This window comes from Diuraphis noxia, unplaced genomic scaffold, assembly GCF_037042655.1.
Source record: "Diuraphis noxia isolate RWA-SAM2 unplaced genomic scaffold, SU_Dnox_SAM2 contig0003, whole genome shotgun sequence".
In the NCBI taxonomy this organism is placed as follows: domain Eukaryota; kingdom Metazoa; phylum Arthropoda; class Insecta; order Hemiptera; family Aphididae; genus Diuraphis; species Diuraphis noxia.
The window spans coordinates 17652594-17675007 of NW_028301713.1; the positions used below are offsets into that span (position 1 = coordinate 17652594).

The following is a 22414-nucleotide window of genomic DNA, read 5'->3' on the forward strand; positions in this document are numbered from 1 at the left end:
AGTCGTTACTCGTTATCATATTGTTAATTTATATAAAAAAATAATTTATAGTAATTACTACTACTAGACGAATAATGGTTTTCAATTACATCTAGTTTACTAGAGCTATGAAAGCGAGGATTGCTCTGTGGATTGGCAAGACTGTGCCGGTAAAAATACTGTTTTCCCGCGATTTTTGTTTACGTCAGTACTCAGTATTCGGTACGACGGTATTCCGTACACCACCTCATATAATACAGCAATAATATTATTAATATATTTGATTTTTAGTTATGCTTGTCCATTGTCACGTTATCACTTCATCGCGGCGCGCCACTGCGTTTTGTTTTTCGAATATTTTTCCATACATTTTTTTGGATAAGCGAGAAATATCGTACAATCTTATTCCGTCAAAGGCACAAAGTGTTTGACTGTAGTTCAGTCAGTTCGTCGTGGTTGCCTTAATGCAGGCAATCCGAGACCCGAGTTCGACTTTTGTTGTTTGTAAGTCGTTCTCGATCGTCGTGCAGCTGACAGACGACGGATTTTATTCGCGCGTAGTGTAGATCGAACCATCGAACATCTGAGTTTCATATAATAAATCGTCAATCGTTCCACCACACTGTTGTTATTAAAGTATAACAATCGGCTATCACGCGCTATCGTTGCAATTGACCTCTGTTCTCCTCTACCTATTATTTTTTTTTTTTGATCCTTAGTTCAAGTTACGTTCGTACGCCGACCCTTTACGTCGTAACGATACTGCGATGGCCGACATAGATCGGAAACTGAAATCCACGGTCACCGACCTATCCGGTAAGAGTTGGGCCGATCTGTGTGACAGTTCGCAATCGTCGCAGTCACAGACGGACATTGATTCGCCACTTAAGCTCGACGCCGAGGTGAAGGCGAAGAATGGTGATGACGAGGACGAGCTGTACGATTTGGTTTTCAAGCCAGTCAAAAAAGAGTTAGTCAAAACCCAGGATGACCTCAGTTTGTCAGCTTTCATGAACAATGTACACATGGTAACGCCGATTAAACAGGAATTAGATGATAAGCCACAGACGTTCGATGAAGACACAATTTGTAGCCCATTTGTAAAGCAAGAGCAAATTGATACACTAGACATCAAACCCAAAGAGCCGGTTTGTAAAGAAGAAAATCTCAAGAAGGATTTACAGCATGCTAAAAGAAGATTGACTTCAGAGTCCGAGTCAGTGGTTACTGATCCTGTTTCACCTGAGCGAGTCAACAAAGTTAACAAAAAATCAACTGAGCATACAAATATACATGATTCTCTTGCAAGCCCCAAGTAAGCATATATTTTTGTTAAATTAATTTAATGACATAAATCAGCCTTAATATATAAATTATAATTATTAAATGTTTATTTAATCTTGTGGAGTCACTTTTCAATATTAAAAGTGTTTAGTACATTGCAAAGTATCTACCTACCTAATTATTTTTTATATTATTATGCATATAATTTCAATTTTTAAATTTATCTTGAAATGTCTCTTTAATTGAATATTATTTATGTGATTTATATGATATATTATTTTTATAGAGTTAAATTGGAACGTGAAACAGACCCTTTAATTTTATCAAGAAGACAAAAGCAAATAGATTTTGGTAAAAATACTATTGGATACGTCAAGTATCTGGAACAAGTTCCTAAGTATGAAATTTATATTTTTTATAAATAAACTAAACAAAATATAATGATTATATAATTTTCTAGACATAAACGTAAAAAGAGGCATCCTAAAACTCCTCCGAAAAATTTGAAATATACTAGACGAGCCTGGGATGGATTAATTAAAAACTGGAGGGTTAAGTTACATTTATGGGATCCTGATAGGAGACACAATGATGATGATGATGCTCTGACCACGGGTTCAAGTTCAAATTTGTGTTCGTAAGTAAAATAAAAATAAAAATATTTCCATTATATATTTTATATTGCAATGGTTTAACAGAAATGTTGGATAGTTGCCAGATTAATACTTAATGTCTTGAGGGTTGATTATAATTAATAGCATCAGAAATATTTTCATGTATTGTGTAATTGTAGTATCAACCTTGAACCGATTTGGGCCTGAGTGGCATTTCAAAATATCTAGAACTTTTCTGATAAGAGAGTCTTGGTATGCGAAATAATATTGATATTTTATGATTAAAACTTGTTTTTTGTAAAATATAGTTTCATCATTAATAATATAATGTTCTGAACATAATTTTAAATCAATAAAATTAACTAAAGTTGATATATTCACAATTATGTCATGAAAATCAACAAATTATGTTATATATATAATACTTAACTAAATAGATAAATTTGTTGAAAGTATTAGTAGGACAATTTTAATTAATTAGGTACTATTATTAGTACTTCTAAAAAAGGATTTTTGGTAAATGTCATTTAATATGTTTTTATAGAAAAATTTGGAACAATTGACAAAAATATTTCTTTAAAAAGCTTATTATTATAACTATTATTTTTTGCTTTAGTTGAAAATAACTAATAAGTCAATGGAACTAAATATTTTTATCTTCTAAGAAAAATATAATATCCACTGCTGTTTATTTATTGAATAGTATTCAAAACAAAATATATTTTAAAAGTAAACCAACTTTGGATTGGCATTGATTTGATTTTGTTTTTAATTTAGACTTGGATCAATGACTAGTTTGGAATCTAGTTCACAGGCTTCAGATTCGAGGGCATCAACCCCACCTCCAAGCTTGTCTGAAGATTCATCACAACATGAACGAGGAAACCAAGATGTTCCAACTCCTAATCAAATGAAGTTTAAAAAATCAAAAGCTGATAAAAATTAATATATCTTTATATTTTTACATTTTACAACCATAACATTTATTGACTATTCATTATAGTATTTTTGGAAATCTGTAGGTGTTTTATATATATTGTATTTAATTCTAAAATATTTATTTCTCTAAAGCTGTGTTAAATTTTTTTTTTCTATTCAGTAAAAACTAAGAATGTATTAAATATGTTTATTAATGGATACGGCTATCTTATTTTGATAACTATATATTTAATAAAAAATATTAGTTACTTAATTTGATTTTATATATGACTATCTATGTTTATGTAAATAATTTTTTTTATACTTTTGTAATAATATTCTTATTGAGTCAGTTTTACAACTATAAGCTATGTGTACCATTTTCATTGATTATAACCTTGTTAAAACAATTGAAGGCTTTCATAACATTATATTTTGTACCAATTTATAACAATTTCGAATTTATAATGTATATTTATTACTTTTATTATTTTATTACTATAGACAGATTAATAATTAAATCTCCAATATACTTAAACTACATCTGTACTGAATGAATTTTTTTTTAAAGTGAATTAGATCTATGACCTATGTCATGAAATATTGAAAACTGTATAATGAATAATGATACTCTAATAATTACCAATCTATTATTAGGAATACAATCAAAATGTTGTATATTATGCATGCTATAGACCAGCGTTTCCCAACCTTTTTCCCTCGCGGCACCCTAATCCCAACCCATATTTAGCCGCGGCACACTCTTCACTGACTTATATAATATGTATACATATTTTTTTTTTATACCAGACTCATCATATTAAATATTAATAGCGAATTAGTTGTATATCAGTATAATATTACTAACAATCAGTTTAAAATGGTAAGATAGGAAGAAATATTATTATAATTATCCTAAATATTTAATTCATTGAAATGTAAAAACAAGATACATTACAATCACACTAATCACAGCAGACAACAAACGACTAACTGACTAATATTTTTAATTATTTAATAAGAAATAGTGAACAAAATCCCCGATAAGAGAATCGTTAAAACTATTTTAATCAACTACCGAAATTTTACATAAATGTTTATTAATAACTGAAATTTCGCGGCACACCAATAAGGACCTCGCGGTACACCGGATGGGAAACGCTGCTGTAGACTGTAGAATACGCTCTATGCTCAAACTTTGAAATTTCTATGTTAATTAAGTTTCATATTTAAGTTACATTTTTAAGCTGTATCAGTAAATATAGAACTTGAAATAAATTCTAACATGCCTCGTTACATATTTCAGATAATTTTTTTAAATTACTATGCAATTATGTTGAACCATCAATATTCCATACATGTTAAGAAGAAAACTTAACTGTTAACTATTGAATATAACTGTACATGGTGGGCGTACAGATAATTGACTCAGTGATGGTCCTTTAAACCCAAATTGACTAAAATAACTAAAATATAGGTAAAATCAGTACATGAGATTAATTTCTTAATAAATAAAAATAATAATAACAACATTCAAATTATATTTCAAATAAGTTTCTTATAAGTCTTATATTTAATTAAATATTTCAGTCTGTGTATATAATAAAAATAACAACCATATCAAAGTAGAAGTACAATTCTACCTTCAATGTTATTATTTTGTGGATTACAATACAATTCAAAAAAACATAATATTATAACAAAATATTCTTATCATGTAGAGCACTTAACAACAAGTCAAACTTTTTATTCAACGTATCAACATTATTCTCAATTGTATTCATTTGAACAGCCATACTTTGAAGTTTGTCTTCTACTTTTTTTTCAAATTGTTTGAAAATAATCGACATGAATTGATTACCCTCAGCTCCAGTGTTCGGAAGTTTGGACTTTTCGACGTTATTAAACATTGACATTAAAATATCATTTTTAATTGATTTTGATTGTTCAAGACTTAATGAAGAAAATAATTTTAAAGCATTTAAGTCTAATGGTTTTGATTCCAATAAATTTTCAACGTTATGCATATTTATAGGGCCCAAGAATTTGTAAGGATGCTCTTTTATCTCAGTTAAATAAATAATTATACCAAAAATCCAAACAAAATCTGAATTATTATAATGTTTCAATTTTAAAGCACAATCTGTACTATCAACAAGTAACGAATGAGAGTACATTTGAAATCCATCAACATCATCATGACATATAGAATGATGTATAGAAACATATTCTCCTGCCTTCCCAAAGAGTTCTATGAATCTGGCCTGAAAAAAAAAAATTTTATCTAAAACATATCTAAAATTTAAAATGATGCAATAATACCTCGGAACACACAACTATTGTATCAATTTTATACATAGGATCACAATTGATATTTATGAATAAATCGTTTAGATGTTCAGGTTTTTCAAAATTCACACCCTTGCAATCAAACTCTGTTAACAATTGCATTACATCACTGCAACAATGATTATAATAATAAATAATAATTATAAAATTATAAAATGAGCTCTATTACAGTTTGTCGGCTTCGAATTCAGATTGCTTTGGACAAGCCACAACACAGTCTTTGATGTCCATTCCACAGACGTTTGACTGCCAGTTACACTTGACTTTTACAGTGTTTGCATAATGCGTAGTACAATTTACAGATTCGTTTGTCATCTCAATACCCAAATCAAAAATGTCAACTAGACTATAAAAACTAAAAATTTGTCTTTTATTTTTGTACTGTTTAATGTTAATACTGTATTACTGACTACTGTTTTATTAGTGAATAGAACATACTGTTTACTTACAGAATGTTAGTTATTACCAAATAGTAAATTATATTATTTTGTATTGCCTAGTTCATAAACCTTTGAATTATAATTAAGTTTATAGTTCGAACTTATCTTCGTGAATCGTGATTAGGAAAAATAATTAATATTTTAAAATTCTATTATTTGATACTTAATACTAAATAGTAAATTAGTAAATAATAGAATCACAAATTATTTGTTTATTTATGTCATAATAATATTATGTCCATGACGGCATGACTCTAAATAGTAAATATAAATACTATAAATTTATAGTATATTTAATATTAGTATTTGATGACTCCATAAATCATAATCCATATTGTTGTCATGCTGGGCTCCTGATTTATAATTTTGATAATTGAATTTTCAATGATGAAGCTTACAATTCATTTTTTTCTCCATGACATACTTTTATCTCCCTTCAAAACAAAATTGTAGAAGTTTAGAGTTCAAACATTTAAAATTGTCAATAGGTAACGTATTTGATCTTACCCAAAAAGTGCGGGATTTTACTCTATTTTAATGGATCTATCATGATGATGTGGAATTCTTCTCAACATTGTAAACAGTTTCATGGACATATAGCCCTATGGTACAGCAGCAGCTGCTGCTGCAAGTGCTGCTCTTAAAGGTTATTGACATTTTGAAGTTTGGTAACACTTGGTTTTATGCTTATCAGTAGTGACGTCACGAAGTTTTACTCATTTATTGAAATTTGACTTTTAGCATATGACAAGGTTACAAAAATCTTAATTCACCTTCAGTTATTCGTTAGCAGACTTCAATATTTCCAAATTTCCGGTTTTTATACGAAAAGCGATGGCCAAGTACAAGGTAGTGATGGTCAGACATGGCGAAAGTGAATGGAACCAAAAGAACTTGTTCTGTGGATGGTATGATGCTTCATTGAGCCCTAAAGGTTTGTAATTTCATATTTTTCATAGACTATTGTGCATATAATATGTGTTTTATATTATTTAAAAAGTCAGTTCTTCAAACGTTTTAAAATTAAATTTTTATCATTATGTCAGAGTTTTATTTCAAGTAGTATTGTCAATTTTGTGTATTCTATTGATTTCGATTTAATAAGTGCATGTACAATTCATTTTTGTTGAATAGGCGAAGAGGAAGCAGCAAACGCTGGTAAAGCATTGAAACAAGGTAATTACAAATTTGACCTGGCCCACACATCTGTGTTGAAGAGGGCACAAAACACTCTTGGTTCAATATTGAAAGAACTTGGCCAAGAAGACATTCCAATATCAAAAACCTGGCGTTTGAATGAAAGACACTATGGTGGCCTTACTGGGCTGAACAAATCTGAAACTGCAGCCAAATACGGCGAAGAACAGGTAATAATCACATGAATTTCAATTGTTTGTTAATTTGATATTATATTCATTATTTCTAAATTTAATAAGCATATCTAATTCTATTATTAATCATTTAATATTATATTTTCAGGTTCAAATATGGAGACGTAGTTTTGATACTCCTCCACCTGCCATGGATACAGATCATGCATACTATGACCAAATCGTAAATGACCCTCGCTATAAAGATGAACCTTCAAAGGAGGAGTTTCCTATGTTTGAATCATTGAAATTGACAATTCAAAGGACATTGCCCTATTGGAATGATGTTATTATTCCTCAATTGAAAGAAGGAAAACAAATATTGATAGCTGCTCATGGAAACAGTCTTAGAGGAATAGTTAAACATTTAGACAGTAAGTTTTCTCTTCAATATTTGTCTTGGTTTTATATTATGTATTTATGTGCAATCAATATTAATAATGGGATTATAGTTAAAAATTATAATAGAAAAATAAAAATATGTTATTAATATTATACTCTATATTTTCCAGATTTAACTGAAGACCAAATCATGAGTCTTAACTTACCAACTGGTATACCATTTGAATATGAATTAGATGAGAACTTTAAACCTGTAGTTTCAATGAAGTTTTTGGGTGATGAGGAGACTGTCAAAAAAGCAATCGAAGCTGTTGCTGCCCAAGGCAAAGCAAAATAATTATTGAAAAACAATAAACTGAAACCAACTAAAATATAATTTAAATACTTATTAGTAACATAACATTTATTTAAATGTCTTTTTCACGTCTTATGCTGTTAAATTATTTATACAAATATTAGGTAAATACAAAAACTTTTTAAATGCTACTTAGTGATAGTATACATGTTGTTTACATTGTGAAAATGTTGAAGTATCATAAATTAAAATTTAGTGAGTCTTAAATGTAATATGATTACCTAAAGGTATTTATCTGTTATTTGGAATTTAAGTGTCATATTGATACCTATTTATCCTATTACATAGTGTAATTATTCCTCTCTACCTCCAATATCTTTATTAGTCAATAACCTATCATTTTTAAATTGCAATAATTAAATAAACCTGTATTACCCATAGTGTGGAACTTGTTAACTTTATAGTTTATGGCGTATTAATGTATTTTGATATCATTAATTGAACTTTTAACAGTAAGCTTTTGTAAACATAATGGAAATATATTCCAACAATTTAATATGGGCTTCAATTATGAGCAATGTTGGATTTTCTTTTTTTAATGTTGAAGATAATTTTTTAGGCGTGTTTAAGGAGACTCATGGTTCTATGGGTAACTCCTTAGTGCGTCCCGTTTATCATATCGTACCTTTTTAATAGCCCATGTGCGTCCGCGATAATATCACAAATAATATTGGTATATCCCTGGTGCGTCCGCGATATTATTGCTAACAATATTTATCTTTATGGATAAAATGCATTGATAACTTATTATATTACACTGTATTAGTTTGCATTTACACTATATTCAATACGTAAAAACTTACTATTCGTAACGAGTCTTTGACAACCACGTGCAGTATGTTTAGTGATGTGTATGTAATACATATATTCCTTCTTAGAAATATTAAAAAAAAATTTTAATACAAACTTCTAATCAAATACCTAAAAAAAAAAATCAGTCAACGAAAAAAATATTAAATTCATTGAAGAAAATATACAAAAATACAAAACTTCTAAAATCTCTAGATATGATTATGTGAAAATTATGGCATTAAAAAGTCAACCAAAAAAATAGTTTAAATATTAACCCAGCATTTTAAAATTGTATGTAGGACCAAAAAAATTTAATACTTTTATATGATAATAAACTTTTAATTTTATAATAATAATATAATATATATAATAATTAAATAACCAAATATTTTTGGGGTGTAAGCCAGTTCACCTCCTCGTTGTGAACCCTGGGTAATTCTAAATGAACTGGGACGCATTCGGGATATTTTGTAAAAAATATGACCTTTTTTTCTTGGGATGCACTCGGTTGATACCTGGACGCACTAGGAACATTAAAAAAGGGTCTTTTCGGTCGACGCTCGGTTCTATAATAGTTGCTACATTAATTTTTTTGGCATGAGTGCATAGTTCTGCTTTATGCCTAATCTTAAGAGGACGTTACACCCGCATGTGTTGTCTCCGTCTTACAAATGTAAAACATTGCGAAAACTATTTTGCACAGGAAAGAACCGCTCAAGCTGTAATCCAAGCTAAGCAACCGAATTTCCAAACTATAAAGAGGAGAATATTTACAGTGCAACGTCGTTTTGTTTTCGATATCAGAACTAAAAAAAAGTTATTCAAGTTTGAAAAACTAAAAAATAATGAATTCTTAGACAATAAAAACTTTTTTCGTATTTATGATAGCGAGAAATTAAAAACAATGTCACACAGTAAATATTCTCCTCTTTAAAGTGTGAAAAATTAGTCGCTTAGCTTGGATTACAGCTTGAGTGGTTCTTTCGCGCGCAAAACAGTTTTCGCAATGTTTTACATATTTTGTAAAACGGATACCCGATACGGGTATCTGTTAGCTTTTTCTATCATTTTAAATAAGGAATCTCTTGCTCCCACGCATTTACCTATTTATTCGTTTAGTATTATCAAACACTATTTAGCCAAAGTTAATTATTAAATTTTTTTCATATTGGATGACCTGAACCCTAATCATAACGAAACATGTCGTACATTCTGATTGGCTACTAATTTTTATTCGTTATTATTTTTAATTGTCATGTCACCCTAAATTTCAGTTTCCTCATATTAAAAATATTCATTCTCAAAATTTCGGGTGGGGGGGGGGGTTGTCCTCGTTATTACGCCAATGCTTGTGGGTGTAGCGTCCTCTTAACAATACATTTACGAGGTGTATAATTTATTAATATCGTTTTTCGTTCGGAATGTTTTGTGACAGCAGCTAGTGATCGGCTTCTCATTTCGTTAAAAACTAAGTATAATCTTTCGGGAGAGCATTTTTCGTTATTTTCTACAACTCTTCACTTGTAGGGTGTACGATCGACGCCAACATTACCTGCGTTTGAATTCGTCGATCTGTTAAAAAAAGTATTCTGAAAACTGCGATCTGTGTCCCAGCGGTCGACTTATCATTTATATACAATAAATATATAATGTAAACTTAGACAAGAGTACGAGACGTCCATAATATTGTGTATGTATTTATAGACGATGGCATAAAGCGGCGCCGGCGAGAGATTTTGCGGGGCCCGGGGCAGATTTTTTTCATGGCACGTCATAGAACTTATTCGTTGGAAATTTGTTTTCGATTTTATTTAATACTATTACCTATATGAGAATTGATGTGTGCATAACCAATTACATTTTTTCATCGAATTATTCTGTAGTACGTCGCAAGTCGTGCGTATAGCGATTTTGATTTATTTTTATTCTCATAATCTCATTCGTTTATTATAAATTATAATATTATTATATTCCGATTTCCGATTATCAGCTGATGACGTTCTTCGATCATTATCGTACATTTTTTGGTAAGTATTGAACGCAGGAGCTATTTGAGAGCGATTCAATACACGAAGCTACACTTATACGCAACTTATAAAGCTTGGCTGGTTTCCTAATTTAAATAAAAAAAAAAAAAAACGTTTTTCTAATTTAGTAGATATTAATAATATTATATTCATCATAATATGTTTATTGTATAATTGTCGAAACGAATGGTTCTCACCAAGTTTCTTAAATAAAAAAATAATAATAAAAAAAGCAACGCTAATTCGGGTGTCGGGCGATGTGTCGACAGATACAACTTTTATCATACAAACAACAGATTTCGATGACGAGCACATTCGCGATATCGTGAGTACACACAGATTGCAGAGAACGACGATCGTGAGGCGCGCGCGAGCGGATTAACAAAAGTTGCGCACCACACAGTCGATCGGGCGAGAACAGAGACTTCGACGAGTTAGTTGACTGCAGAAATGCGAATACGAAATCGACGCATCACGAAAAGGCTACGTCGAGCCAAACGAAAGAGGCGAGGTCGGTAGCGAAATAGAAAGAGCCGTGCGCGACTGTTCTCCGCGGAGCAAACTGCAGGTGCGTCGGTCGGTAACGAATATACAACGACACAAAAACGGCGGTGCGAAATTCGGTTGGACGTCGACGAATTGGACTGCGTGTACGCGTGATGGCCGGTAAGTGGATGCTCTCATGCGATTAATGCGATGCTGATGGTTTGGGTCGATCGATGGAAATCCGGCCACGCCGCGCGTGATGGACAGTTCGCGTTGCACTTATTGAATAACGTCTTCCCCGGCATTCGACGAGTACGACGAGTGGGCGCTCGTAACGTGGTTGGACCGGTGGTCGGACAGCGTCGATCTGGACAAACACGTCGTGACTGACCCGGCTCTGCAGGTCGGTGGACGCAAACGTAGTGCGTTGAGTGGCTCCGAGCTATCTCGTGGAGTCTCGCTACGCAGCTACCAGCTCGGGCGGTCGTGGTTCGTGGGTTGAGTGATGAGGAGTCTGAGCACGATGGTGCCGCGTACCAAATTGGCCGAAGCTTGATCGACGTCGTCGGGCGCTTTGACTGTGTTGCGCAGCGCGAGTAGTTTTATACGATGATAAGCGTCTTGGCTGATCTGCACTGCAGAGGTGATTCGTGTGCGTGGCTAGAGGATCGTAATACGCGCGGTGTTCAAATGCGCCGGATGATGCCGAAAAGGTGATCATCAAAAGTGCAGATTTGAACAGATCCTACTCGAACCGTCGGCCTTGGTCGGTGATGGCGGTGATGCCATCCAGTGCGTTATTGTTAAGATCTGCTAGACTGCGTAGGCAAACATCAGCCAGTCTGCCACTGACCGCTGACGTTCTGTTCGAGACGGCTTACACGGCGATATTTGTCTCGGTGCTCAGTCGCGCTGTATCGGCGAGCAGTCATCGGAACCTGGTTGCGCGGTCACCGTCCACTGCGGTACAGTGGACCGTCCTGTTTATTGATCTTGTAGATCGCGGGCCGCATCGGGAATAAAACGATGAGTTCCTGGAGTTCAGTGAACCGATAGAACATATGTATATATATTTAATTCGTAAACAAATTTATAGGCTTACGAATAATTACGAATCATAAAATGCGATGAAGAGCGTGGGCAGCTGGGGCAGCTGTCGTAATAAGTTGGATACCTACAATTAATTCTCCAGCTCTAATTTATACAGCGAAAATCTGGGGAAGTGAATTCCCTTTCCCCTTCGGAACGGCCTATAGGTTTTGAGCCGATTATTTTTGTAAAATTGAACTTGTTTTGTTTTGCGCTTAAAATATATTCTATCATTATTTAGAATTCTTCTCAATAATAAAAACAACCTACCTCATTAGCTATTACTTTTAACTATATAAATATAAATTATCGATTGCGATATAAAAATATAATCAAATACTCGCAGTAATAAAAGCTGAAAGAGCCAATACACCAAAGTGTTCTCTGATTTTTTTTTTAATCATACATTTATATACCTATTTCTCCAATATAGTAAAACCACGAGATTGCACATTTGCACGCATATAATACTATACAATATGATACACTAATTTAAATTGTAATTGTATATATTATGTATAATGTATATAGAAATAAAAAATAAAGGTCAAATTATTATTATCAAAATATTTTATCATGCTTTATCTAGAATATACATAAAAAAAATAGCTCACATACAAAGGAGAATTCAAATGATAAATCATAATAATACATACAATGATTGTAATATATACCCATCACTTTAGTCAGTACCTACTTATACATTCACAAGCAAGACAACGCTGTTCAAAAATATTGTAATTTTACGAAGACAAGTAAATGTATACATTCTTTTATAATAATCTGTGAAATACTTAGTTATTAAAAATCAATAGTGTTGTTTGAAAAAAATAAATAGTTTAATCGTTTAATGAGTATATTGCAGCGTAAAAAGGTTAGGTAGAATATTTTTTCTACGAATTTTTAAATTTCATTAGTATAATATCGAATCAAATTAATTTTTATTTTAGACTCTGAGGTGATGCATTGCTCCGACGGATATATTGATTTCTTATAGTTGTTTTTTTTTTTTTTAATTTTGTATAATTATGTATCCATTGTCCACCATTTATACTGGAAAAACGCATGGGTTTTATACTTTTATCGGGTGGTTTCTGGTAACACTTGATAACACATGGGTTGTAGATGGTATTTTTTGGTAGTTAAAATTATAAATTCTCATAGCAGCTTGTCAAAATTTGCATGAAAAAAAAAATAAGAATAATTGGGACAAGGTAGAGGAATTTTCATGAAAAACTAGTTTTTGGCAATTTTATTTTGTTTTTTTTAATATTTTAATTCAAAAATAGAAATAATCAACTAACCATAGAGACTATTCATCACATTTTATGTATAGCGTACCCTCCAAAAATCTCAAATTATATTTGTATTTATGACGTTGATGAATAATAATATTATTGTACATGCACAACTTAAATAATCAGTATAATAACTAATAAGCTTATATTATTATGATAATTCAATCGTATATTACATAGGTCAAACATCATTACTGTTTTGATAATGATAAAATAAAATTCTGTAATCGAAACGGTTTTTATTTTCCATAAAGTTTATCAGTTTTCCTTGATTTCATACCATTGACCAAAAACATCTAAAACATGTTCAAAACTATATCACATCTAGAAAATTCAAATGTGTATACTTTGTAAAAATGTCAGCACCTATAGGTGTCTCAAATCTTAAATTTAAAACGTAGGTATACTTAAATCGATTTGGTTCCGTATTAGTTGAATTTTTGGGAGATTATTTTGAATAGTACTTGTAATTTCTTACTTTGGATCCCATATATGGTTCTAGCGCGAGGCAATTTTTTATGAAACCATCACCCTTAGATACAAAAATTGAATTTTTACTGATCCAAAACGTGATGACAGGCACAAACACGTAGGTAATTTTAAGACTGCAATACTTGCACATAATAAATACAGTGGCAATACATCTAGTGCCGTATTTGACTTCGTTGTATGCGCAAAGGGGCGCACTAAAATTATTACACACAAGCTTGAATTCTACCTTATTATTATTGTTTTATTTTTATTGTTGTGTCTGATGACTAGTGATGACACTTATTCTAGCAGAAATAATGATAAATATTCAATATTAAACTTGAAAGAAATTTCGTGTAGCATATATTTTAATCTTGTATTTGTACTTTCCCTATAAAAACCAATAATTATTCAAGTAATGGTGGGGGGGGGGGGTGATCGCCGCCATCGCCGCCCCTCAAATACGCCACTGAATACTCTTCTTTCATTGAAACATAGAAATTATAAGCATAATCTATATTATAACATGTATACTATATAATTACTTAATCAAAACCATGCACAATAAAATTATATTTATTGCATCATATTATTACGTATAAGTAAAGACATTTTTAAATTTCAGAAAAATGATTGATCATCCGAATTCGTTGAGAATATTGTCAGTGGCAATCTTCGTAATATTTTTATCGACCGAAGGATTGTGCCGAAAACCTAATCCGAAAAGCATAATATTAGAAAGTAATAGTTTATATTGTAATGCTCATCTTTATCATATATACACACTAAACATATACAAGAATAATAATTAATAATTGTCGCTTACCTACATTTTAATTGATTGCTATTTATAATATTATAAGTGCTATGTAAACATTTTTTATTAAATTCGTGATCTAATTATTGCCTGCGTAAAAACTAACTATACGTAAATATTTAATTGACTAAACAATATTTTTTATAAAACAACTTAGTAAAGACCTCATAAATTTCCTAATCCATACTCCATAGCTTTAACTGTAAACTTTCGTAGGAATACGTATAGTTAACTTATGCCTGATGATATAATCTGATTAAATTCATTTTTATGATGATTTATTATAAAATGTGTATACTTGTAATATACACGGCATTACTGTTACGATTGCATAATTTGACTGTTCATCTGATTTTTTTATACAGTTGTATGTTTTCATTTTAGATGAAGAAGATATAATTATTTTTACTAGAATTGGCAGCAGTTTAAAGGTAAAATGTGATTATTCTGGAGACTTTTGGATCAATGATTATGAATGGAAAAAAATTAAAGACAGTGATGATCCTTTTGCGATGTTACCAGATGAAATTTTGACCATATCGCAGTGGTAACTATACACGTTTTACTTCGACGCCTATCAAATAATCAAACGAGTAGGTGTCCATGATTATATGATTGTCTTAAACGGTTACCTATATACATAGGTTGGATTTAGATGACGTGGGAGCGGACGATGAAGGACAATATTCTTGTACGATGAATGGCTTTAACGGCAACGAAACTTTTTCCGAAAAGCGCGGTTTTGTTTTGAAAAGGGCGAATTACAACAACGGATATCAGGGGAAAACCAAACCGAAGTTTCAGAAAGATTTTACGGGGAACGAATCGCGGTTATCAGTAAACAGTACACTAAATCTTAGTTGTCCGTTCACGAGTAAGCGATAATGCAATGCATTTTATAAACAATAATATTTTATAATTGCGTATTTTGTATCATTTTTGTAGATTCATAGATTTTCCAATGATATCAATCTGTTTCTTGATAAAAGACATATATTTTTGCTATATTTAGCACTTCTCTGCGAATCTTTTATCTGAATAATTGTACTGTGCCAACTCGTTCTATAGTATTACAAAGCTTCAATCTTCCACATCAAGGGATAGTTTAAACTTGAAATTTGAATTTATAGGGGTGTCGATAAGTGAAAAGTCTCGGTTCTTTTCTAAAAAACTTTGGGTAAACAAAAACTTTCACCCAAAACAAATTTTCCAAAAAAATAAATTTTATTTTTTTATAATTTGAAAAATAAAACAAGATACATTCTAGAAATTTTCACCAAACATTTAAATTAGCATACCTATTACACAAGTTTTCTTGACACGACACTGATTTTACTATTGGGGTATAATGTGTTTTTACTTAATTTATGATTTTTATTTTACATATTAAACATTGATTTTAAGAGAGTATACATATCAAATACTATTTTTTGTTTAAAAAATAATATAGCTTGCTGATATTGAGATACCTAGGTACCACTAGTATTTTTTAAATGTAAATCAGTTGCAATTACTTTGCTATTATTATTCATTTTGATGATTTCAATTTTATATTAAATCTACTCGTGTATTGATGAACATTGAGTTCTGGTTTATCAATATTATTATTTTTATTTTTCCTTTTTACAATTCAATTATTACAATATATTAGTTAATAATTTATCGTTCGTTATTTACTTAATGAATTATTTGATAGAATGTATAATTGATATTAATAATGAGTTTTTAGCTTATGTTTAATTGAATGATATACATATATACCTATCTGTGAAACAATCAAACAAATTCTGTACAACAGCACATTTTCATGTATTGGTAATTATAGCCTGTAGGTTTCTACCCATATTGTGTAAAAAATAAAAATTATAAAAAGTAAAAACTTGACGTGACATTGTATGATAATAATTGTCAGTTTTTTAAAATGGATGAAACTTCTTTACTCATTTCACAAAACAATTCAGAACGTCAAATGATGAATGTGTTATATTGCATTATTATATTTAATGTGTATACAGATTATTCACTTTTGACATAATGATTTTGATGTTTGTTGGACACTTGGGAAATTAGTTCATCGTAAATAAATACAAATATACAATAAGTCAATAACTATTGGATACGATGATCAAAAATAATTTATTAATATACCTATTGATTAACTGCAGGTGTGAGTGATACGGTGTTTTCTTGGTATAAAAATGACGAATTACTCATTGAAAGAAAATCAGTAATTGATGGTATGGGTTTTATCGATAATAAGTACAATATAATGAATGTTAAAATGTCGGATGCTGGAAATTATGCGTGCGTGGTGCTAAATAAATACGGTTCAATCCAACGCCAATTTGCTGTAGTTGTTTACGGTAAAGACGATCAGAAAATAATTGAATAATTGACCAGTTGCTAAGTATAAATCAATTGCAAAAGTTAAAAACAAAAGTTTTTCTCCTCTGGAATATCCGTAAGATTTGCCCATAAAGCCTGGAAATACAGCAATTTTTTTTTGCTATGATGTTTTTTCATAAAATAATTTAAATTTTAAAACTATTTGAAAAAAATACATTTGATTATTACTAAATAACCAAGAATAGCTAACATAAACAGCAGAAAACTGGTATATATAACACCAGTTTTCATCAAAATAAACTTTAACTTTTGTAGTTATTTAGAACATTAACTATTATTATATAGCTATTATATTATAACAATTATTTTTGTTTATGACGTAGTGATTTGTTTTTTTTTTTTTTTAGACAAAGCGAGTTCAAATAATTCGAATCAAGACGAACATAATATCTCTGACGACAAACATTTTGTACTGAGTCTGCTACCCATTTTATCCTCACTTCCGATGGAGAAAAAACTCAAAGCTCGGATGGCTATTGAAACGTCGTTACACAACATAGCTTTCCCAGTTTTGAAAACAGAGGAACATTTTCTCATTAAACATGACTATACAACCCCAGAACCATATACACAACCTCAGAACCATACACAACCCCAGAACCATACACAACCCCAGAACCAAACACAACCCCAGAACCAAATACAACCCCAGAACTATATTACACAACCTCAGAACCATACTGCACAACCCCAAAACTAGATTACACAACCATCTCAGACTTCTTAGATGGTGAAGAAACCTCATGGTAACTGTAGTCAACATTATACAACTACAATTAGCGAATGTTACTCACATAGGCGTGCGCAGACTTTGTCCTTAAGGGGGGCCCGCACATTAAAAAGGTCTTAACCAATTACCGAAGATTCTTGTACTAATCACTACTAGTCTAGTTAAATATTAAATTTTTAATTTTATAAAATACCTAGCTATTTATTTAATTCAATATGCAAATATAATAACAATCTAGTATAGTATAAATATCAGCTAATATCTATGCATTTATTGAAGAAAAATCCAGAGAATGCAGGAGGGATCCCCCCCCCCCCGTGCGCATGCCTTTGGTTACATAGCAAACAGTCAATTTTTTTTATAAGCATGTAAAGTTAAATATATATTATTTTTGTCTGCTTGTAGAGTTTGATTTTTTGTATTTTTTTGAATCTATTTCACCGAGCAGAAATAAATGAATTATTTTTAACACCCAATGTAAGAGTGATTTAAAATCAACTTTACAACTTGTACTATTTCATTTCGATAAAATGACAAACATCGGATTGACCATTCTTATATTAACAAATTAAAGGTTTGCGGGCCGGAATGTAGTTGAGTGGTCACAGACTGCTTTATAAAATGCTCTCACACTATAAATGAATTTTATCATTAATTTTATTTGTTATATAATTGATAAAACCCCTCATAATATCAAAATCTCAAAATATTAATTCTTATATGATAAACTGATAGGATTTGATGGCCTATCCATTCTTATATTATATATAAATGAACAACGTCAAGCCTGCAGCTGTATCCAAGGTTAGGTTAGATTTTACATTTACACAATTTTCAATTCCTTTGCATGCTCATTAAAACTTACTCTTTCCAATTTTTTTATTTTTGCAAAAATGTGTAATTAATCTAGCTTAGTTTAGAAATACGTTCGGAAATCCATTCTCCGCAAAAATTAAAAACATTTAAAATATGTATGAGAATGTCCAGTAAAGGATAATGATAACAGTACATCGTCTAAATTATTCGGATTCTTCAGACCACACTATGTACTATGTAGATAGTTTTTTTTTTAAATTTAAAATGTATTTATATATTTATAATGTGGTCCCCAGTCCTGACAGTAACGCCATCTATCGGCTTGCAAACAAACTTTGCTATAACCGACTTCGATTGCACAACCACTAGACTGCAATTCCGTATACATGTACATGTATTTATTATAGGTACTAATTTTTCGTTTTAATTTTAACTATAATACATTAATTCTCACGACCAAGGAGTCCGATCCCATACCAAAAGTCTTACGATTGACATTGAATGTGGCGTGAATCGTACAAAATCCTACGCCATAAATAACGGCGGTAAAAGTTAAAACCATAGTAAGTCAGTAAGATATACCAACTAACCATAATATATATATATAGAATATAGATAGATATATACCTATGTATAATTGTCTATTTTACCTAATTAGTAGGTATACTCCAATTCCATCAGTAAGACATTATCATCAGCGGTAAGTTGCACGGCCATTATATATATATATACTCGTTATTATTTTATTGTGATTTCTTACTTAAAAGTACCTTCAGATAGTCAATAAATTATTACTATTATTATAATCATTATTATTGTATTATATTATAATAAATTATAGGCACGGGGGCGTTCCCAGCATTTTATTCGGGGGACGGTTTTAAATTTTTATGAATTTAATATAAATTTTTTATCTAATAAAAATAAGTATAAAGAGTAAAGAAATTTGTGTGGGTTTGGGGGTGGGTTGAACCCCTAAAACCACTTCCTGAGAGCACGCCCCAAGCTGGCGAGGCAGATACTTAAAAAATAAAAACCATGTATTAAAACTGGTGTTAAAACTGAATCCCAAGACAATGTTTGCGAAACTGTATTTAGTCCGGCCGCCCCCACCATTAAACGCGAGTGTGAAAATCCAACAAAATTATAATAATCGTGATTGTAGTTACGAGGACGGTGATTGATTATATACGAGCGTCTTTATTCGCAATGGCGTTTAGAATAAAAGAATAATTAAAAACACATTAGCAACGGTCGTTTCGTGTTTTTTTAAGATTTCGTCCGACATGATCGGAATAACGTAGATAATTAATATACATAATCATTATGATTAAATCATATAGCCTATACATAGTACTATACTTAGCTGCTTAAGACCGTCGTCGTTTAGTATTATAATATCGGTGGAAAAAAATATTATTTACACGCAATCGACCTTGTTCGATCCTTTACACGCTGTATATAGCTTCTATTCATTGTGAATTTCTGTTATGAGGTTTTTAACAGTTAACGCCACTCCCCTCCCCCCGCTATTATTTCGAAAATTATAAACGAATTTTTTTTTTTTGAAAGTATCGTTTTTAAATAATTTAAATCAAAATATTGAAAAAATTATTCTTTTTGTGATTGTTATTTGTCTGCAGTTTTTTCTTTTTTGAACGACATCATACATTTTTACCGTCATAGAAAAGGATCTACAGTTGTCATTTAACAACTATTGCAAACGTGTGAATTACCTATATAATAATATACAACAATTATGTTTTCTAATAAATTCAATAAATTATATATATGAAAAAAACGTATAATAAATTAATAACCAGACAAGAGAGTTAACTTGTTAAACGCTGTTAAAAGAATCACTCTGTATTTATAGGTTACACGGGTATATCTGGTCATTATAAAAACGGCCGTGTCGAATAAACGACGAGCGATCTCGAAAAGCGATCGTTTTGTTTTCTTTAATTCTCTTTTGTCTTAATAATAATATTATAACGATGGAGATCATAAAAATAATAAATTGTATGACGACCTCGGTGAGGCCGCGATCGCCGAATCCGATTGTTTCTGGGTCGACCGCGAAATTTGTCCAAGGACTGCGTACCTATATATATATATATTATATATGTATATTATATTATTGCTATTGTTATTCGTCAAACGCGTTTTACGCGTATATATAGTATGAGTATTTTTTTTATATTATATGTACCTATATATATATATATATATATATATGTTTTGCGCTCAAGGCTGTTTGGGAAAAATAAAACGAAGATGGTCGAAAAATAGCTACATCCTCTGCTGTTGCAGGTCGTCATCAGAACGGATTCTGAAAGATGTAGAAACGAAAATCGTCCACAGCGGCGGGTGATGCGCACCTATATAGCCCATACACATATATAGCTATATACTGTTCACGGGTTCCCAGTGGAAATGTGCCACATTTCAACTGTCATCCGGTATAGATTGTTTTCGCGTAATTTAAGCGACACCGACCGGTGATGTAAACGGCATGCTGCAGGGCGATGGTAGTACAGGAAGAGAAGTATATATACCTATACGAAACGTGAACAAGTGCCAAACACACGCATACACATTTATAATTTATATATATAACACGAGTCCTAAACGAACCTTTTTCCTTTTTCTTTTTTTGTTTATTTTTCGAACGCTAATCACGTGCGCGAGACTAAAAAGCGACCCCAAAAATGAAGCACAAATATACTGCTGTTCCACATAATGATGACAATTTACAGTACAAATAATTTTAGGTACATTGTACTTGCATATAATATTAAATATTATGTCGTCCGCGCGTCAGTGAATTTAATTATTTTTATGTAAAAAAAAACTCTATAAAGATTCTTTAATTTGGTATAATATAACGCGCGGTAACAATATTACTTTCGACATTTACACGGCGACGAGTCGGTTCACCAAATAACGGAATCGATCCCGGGGTGATGGTAAAATACTGATTTGGTTCCGATAAACTTCCATTTTAATAACAGCAAAACTATGTTAAAATTAAGTTTTTCATCTATATATATATTAAATCTGTACTGCTCTGTCCAGCGAGAGAACGCACCGCGTGCCGACTAAATTTTGGTTTTTCTACGCATCCCCCCGCGGCAACCAGTCATAAGGGAACCAATTTCGATAGCACGGTGACGTGGGAGGATGCGCAAAATCGACGGGTTCTCTCACTGGACAGAGTAGTATACAACAATTTCCTTCCTATAGTTTACACATGATTATTAGGAGTGTCTTAAATACCAGCTATTGATTATTGATTGATACATTCAACACGCATAATATACGCATGTGTATTGTTACTACTTACTACTTGCTCAATCCATATACATACAAGTAATAAACTACCTATGATTTTTTTAAATTGTTAAAATTTCAGTTTCTAAATAATTACTGCAGGTAGCTAGACTATATGAGACAGCTATTTTTCATAATTATACCTTCGAGTATTCAAATAGACTGAAATAGTATTATTATCGAATGTGCGTTTTAAAGTTATTCAAGTCATTGTACAGGCAATACAAAATACCTATAACGTGTGTACGAGAGAACAAACGTGGAGACGAGACGCCCTGTATACAGCCCACTAATATTATACGTACTTACTCGAGTATCTATTTGTAGGTCTGTGTTGAAAAACCCATAGTGGATTATAACACCCGGTTTTTATATACGAATAAAATATGTCTTCCAAAAAATGCTGTAAAAAAAAAAAAAATTCAAAGAGTTTTAAACAGCTATTCATTAAAGTTTTAAGGCAAACAATGCACGTTATAAAGAAATTATTATACTTAG

General features: G+C 31.2%; 4 protein-coding genes across 7 annotated transcripts; 3 read left to right on the forward strand and 1 right to left on the reverse strand.

Moving 5' to 3' along the window:
- The first annotated feature begins 192 nt into the window (after positions 1-192).
- On the forward strand, positions 193-4091 carry Slbp (Stem-loop binding protein). Its single transcript, XM_015513205.2, has 4 exons — positions 193-1294; positions 1550-1660; positions 1724-1900; positions 2655-4091. The coding sequence occupies exons 1-4, from the start codon at positions 747-749 to the stop codon at positions 2821-2823; spliced, it is 1005 nt and encodes a 334-aa protein (XP_015368691.2). The 5' UTR covers positions 193-746; the 3' UTR covers positions 2824-4091.
- A 242-nt stretch (positions 4092-4333) lies between these two features.
- Positions 4334-6230, reverse strand: LOC107165121 (uncharacterized). The gene is made up of 5 exons (XM_015513209.2): positions 6092-6230; positions 5594-6018; positions 5314-5499; positions 5118-5253; positions 4334-5059 (listed from the first exon to the last, which is right to left on the reverse strand). Exons 3-5 carry the CDS (start codon positions 5457-5459, stop codon positions 4490-4492), a joined length of 852 nt encoding a protein of 283 aa, XP_015368695.2. The 5' UTR covers positions 5460-5499; positions 5594-6018; positions 6092-6230; the 3' UTR covers positions 4334-4489.
- On the forward strand, positions 6088-7863 carry Pglym78 (phosphoglyceromutase 78). The gene is made up of 5 exons (XM_015513201.2): positions 6088-6230; positions 6326-6518; positions 6719-6951; positions 7064-7328; positions 7467-7863. The coding sequence occupies exons 2-5, from the start codon at positions 6419-6421 to the stop codon at positions 7631-7633; spliced, it is 765 nt and encodes a 254-aa protein (XP_015368687.2). The 5' UTR covers positions 6088-6230; positions 6326-6418; the 3' UTR covers positions 7634-7863.
- Positions 7864-12671: 4808 nt separating this feature from the next.
- On the forward strand, positions 12672-18243 carry LOC107165120 (uncharacterized). 4 transcript variants are annotated; one of them, XM_089223934.1, is made up of 7 exons: positions 12672-12806; positions 14440-14555; positions 15016-15178; positions 15276-15505; positions 16797-16994; positions 17385-17587; positions 17644-18243. In XM_089223934.1, the coding sequence occupies exons 2-7, from the start codon at positions 14444-14446 to the stop codon at positions 17785-17787; spliced, it is 1050 nt and encodes a 349-aa protein (XP_089080060.1). In that variant the 5' UTR covers positions 12672-12806; positions 14440-14443; the 3' UTR covers positions 17788-18243. The 4 variants fall into 4 exon arrangements, with proteins under 4 accessions (XP_089080060.1, XP_089080057.1, XP_089080058.1 ...); XM_089223931.1 differs by having other exon boundaries at positions 17385-18243; XM_089223932.1 differs by having other exon boundaries at positions 12672-12800; positions 17385-18243.
- The last annotated feature ends 4171 nt before the right edge of the window (positions 18244-22414 follow it).

What these genes read in the sequence shown, in the direction of transcription:
- LOC107165120 (XM_089223931.1), top strand. Translation starts at nt 14,444, where the DNA reads ATGATTGATCATCCGAATTCGTTGAGAATATTGTCAGTGGCAATCTTC. An exon ending in GAAAAGCATAATATTAGAAA is followed by an intron (nt 14,556 to 15,015) that starts GTAATAGTTTAT and finishes TTTTCATTTTAG; the next exon opens with ATGAAGAAGATATAATTATT. An exon ending in TCTTAGTTGTCCGTTCACGA is followed by an intron (nt 15,506 to 16,796) that starts GTAAGCGATAAT and finishes GATTAACTGCAG; the next exon opens with GTGTGAGTGATACGGTGTTT.
- Slbp (XM_015513205.2), top strand. Translation starts at nt 747, where the DNA reads ATGGCCGACATAGATCGGAAACTGAAATCCACGGTCACCGACCTATCC. An exon ending in GATTCTCTTGCAAGCCCCAA is followed by an intron (nt 1,295 to 1,549) that starts GTAAGCATATAT and finishes TTATTTTTATAG; the next exon opens with AGTTAAATTGGAACGTGAAA. An exon ending in TCAAGTTCAAATTTGTGTTC is followed by an intron (nt 1,901 to 2,654) that starts GTAAGTAAAATA and finishes TTTTTAATTTAG; the next exon opens with ACTTGGATCAATGACTAGTT.
- LOC107165121 (XM_015513209.2), bottom strand. Translation starts at nt 5,459, where the DNA reads ATGACAAACGAATCTGTAAATTGTACTACGCATTATGCAAACACTGTA. An exon ending in GAATTCGAAGCCGACAAACT is followed by an intron (nt 5,254 to 5,313) that starts GTAATAGAGCTC and finishes TCATTGTTGCAG; the next exon opens with TGATGTAATGCAATTGTTAA. An exon ending in CAATAGTTGTGTGTTCCGAG is followed by an intron (nt 5,060 to 5,117) that starts GTATTATTGCAT and finishes TTTTTTTTTCAG; the next exon opens with GCCAGATTCATAGAACTCTT.
- Pglym78 (XM_015513201.2), top strand. Translation starts at nt 6,419, where the DNA reads ATGGCCAAGTACAAGGTAGTGATGGTCAGACATGGCGAAAGTGAATGG. An exon ending in TGCTTCATTGAGCCCTAAAG is followed by an intron (nt 6,519 to 6,718) that starts GTTTGTAATTTC and finishes TTTGTTGAATAG; the next exon opens with GCGAAGAGGAAGCAGCAAAC. An exon ending in CCAAATACGGCGAAGAACAG is followed by an intron (nt 6,952 to 7,063) that starts GTAATAATCACA and finishes TTATATTTTCAG; the next exon opens with GTTCAAATATGGAGACGTAG.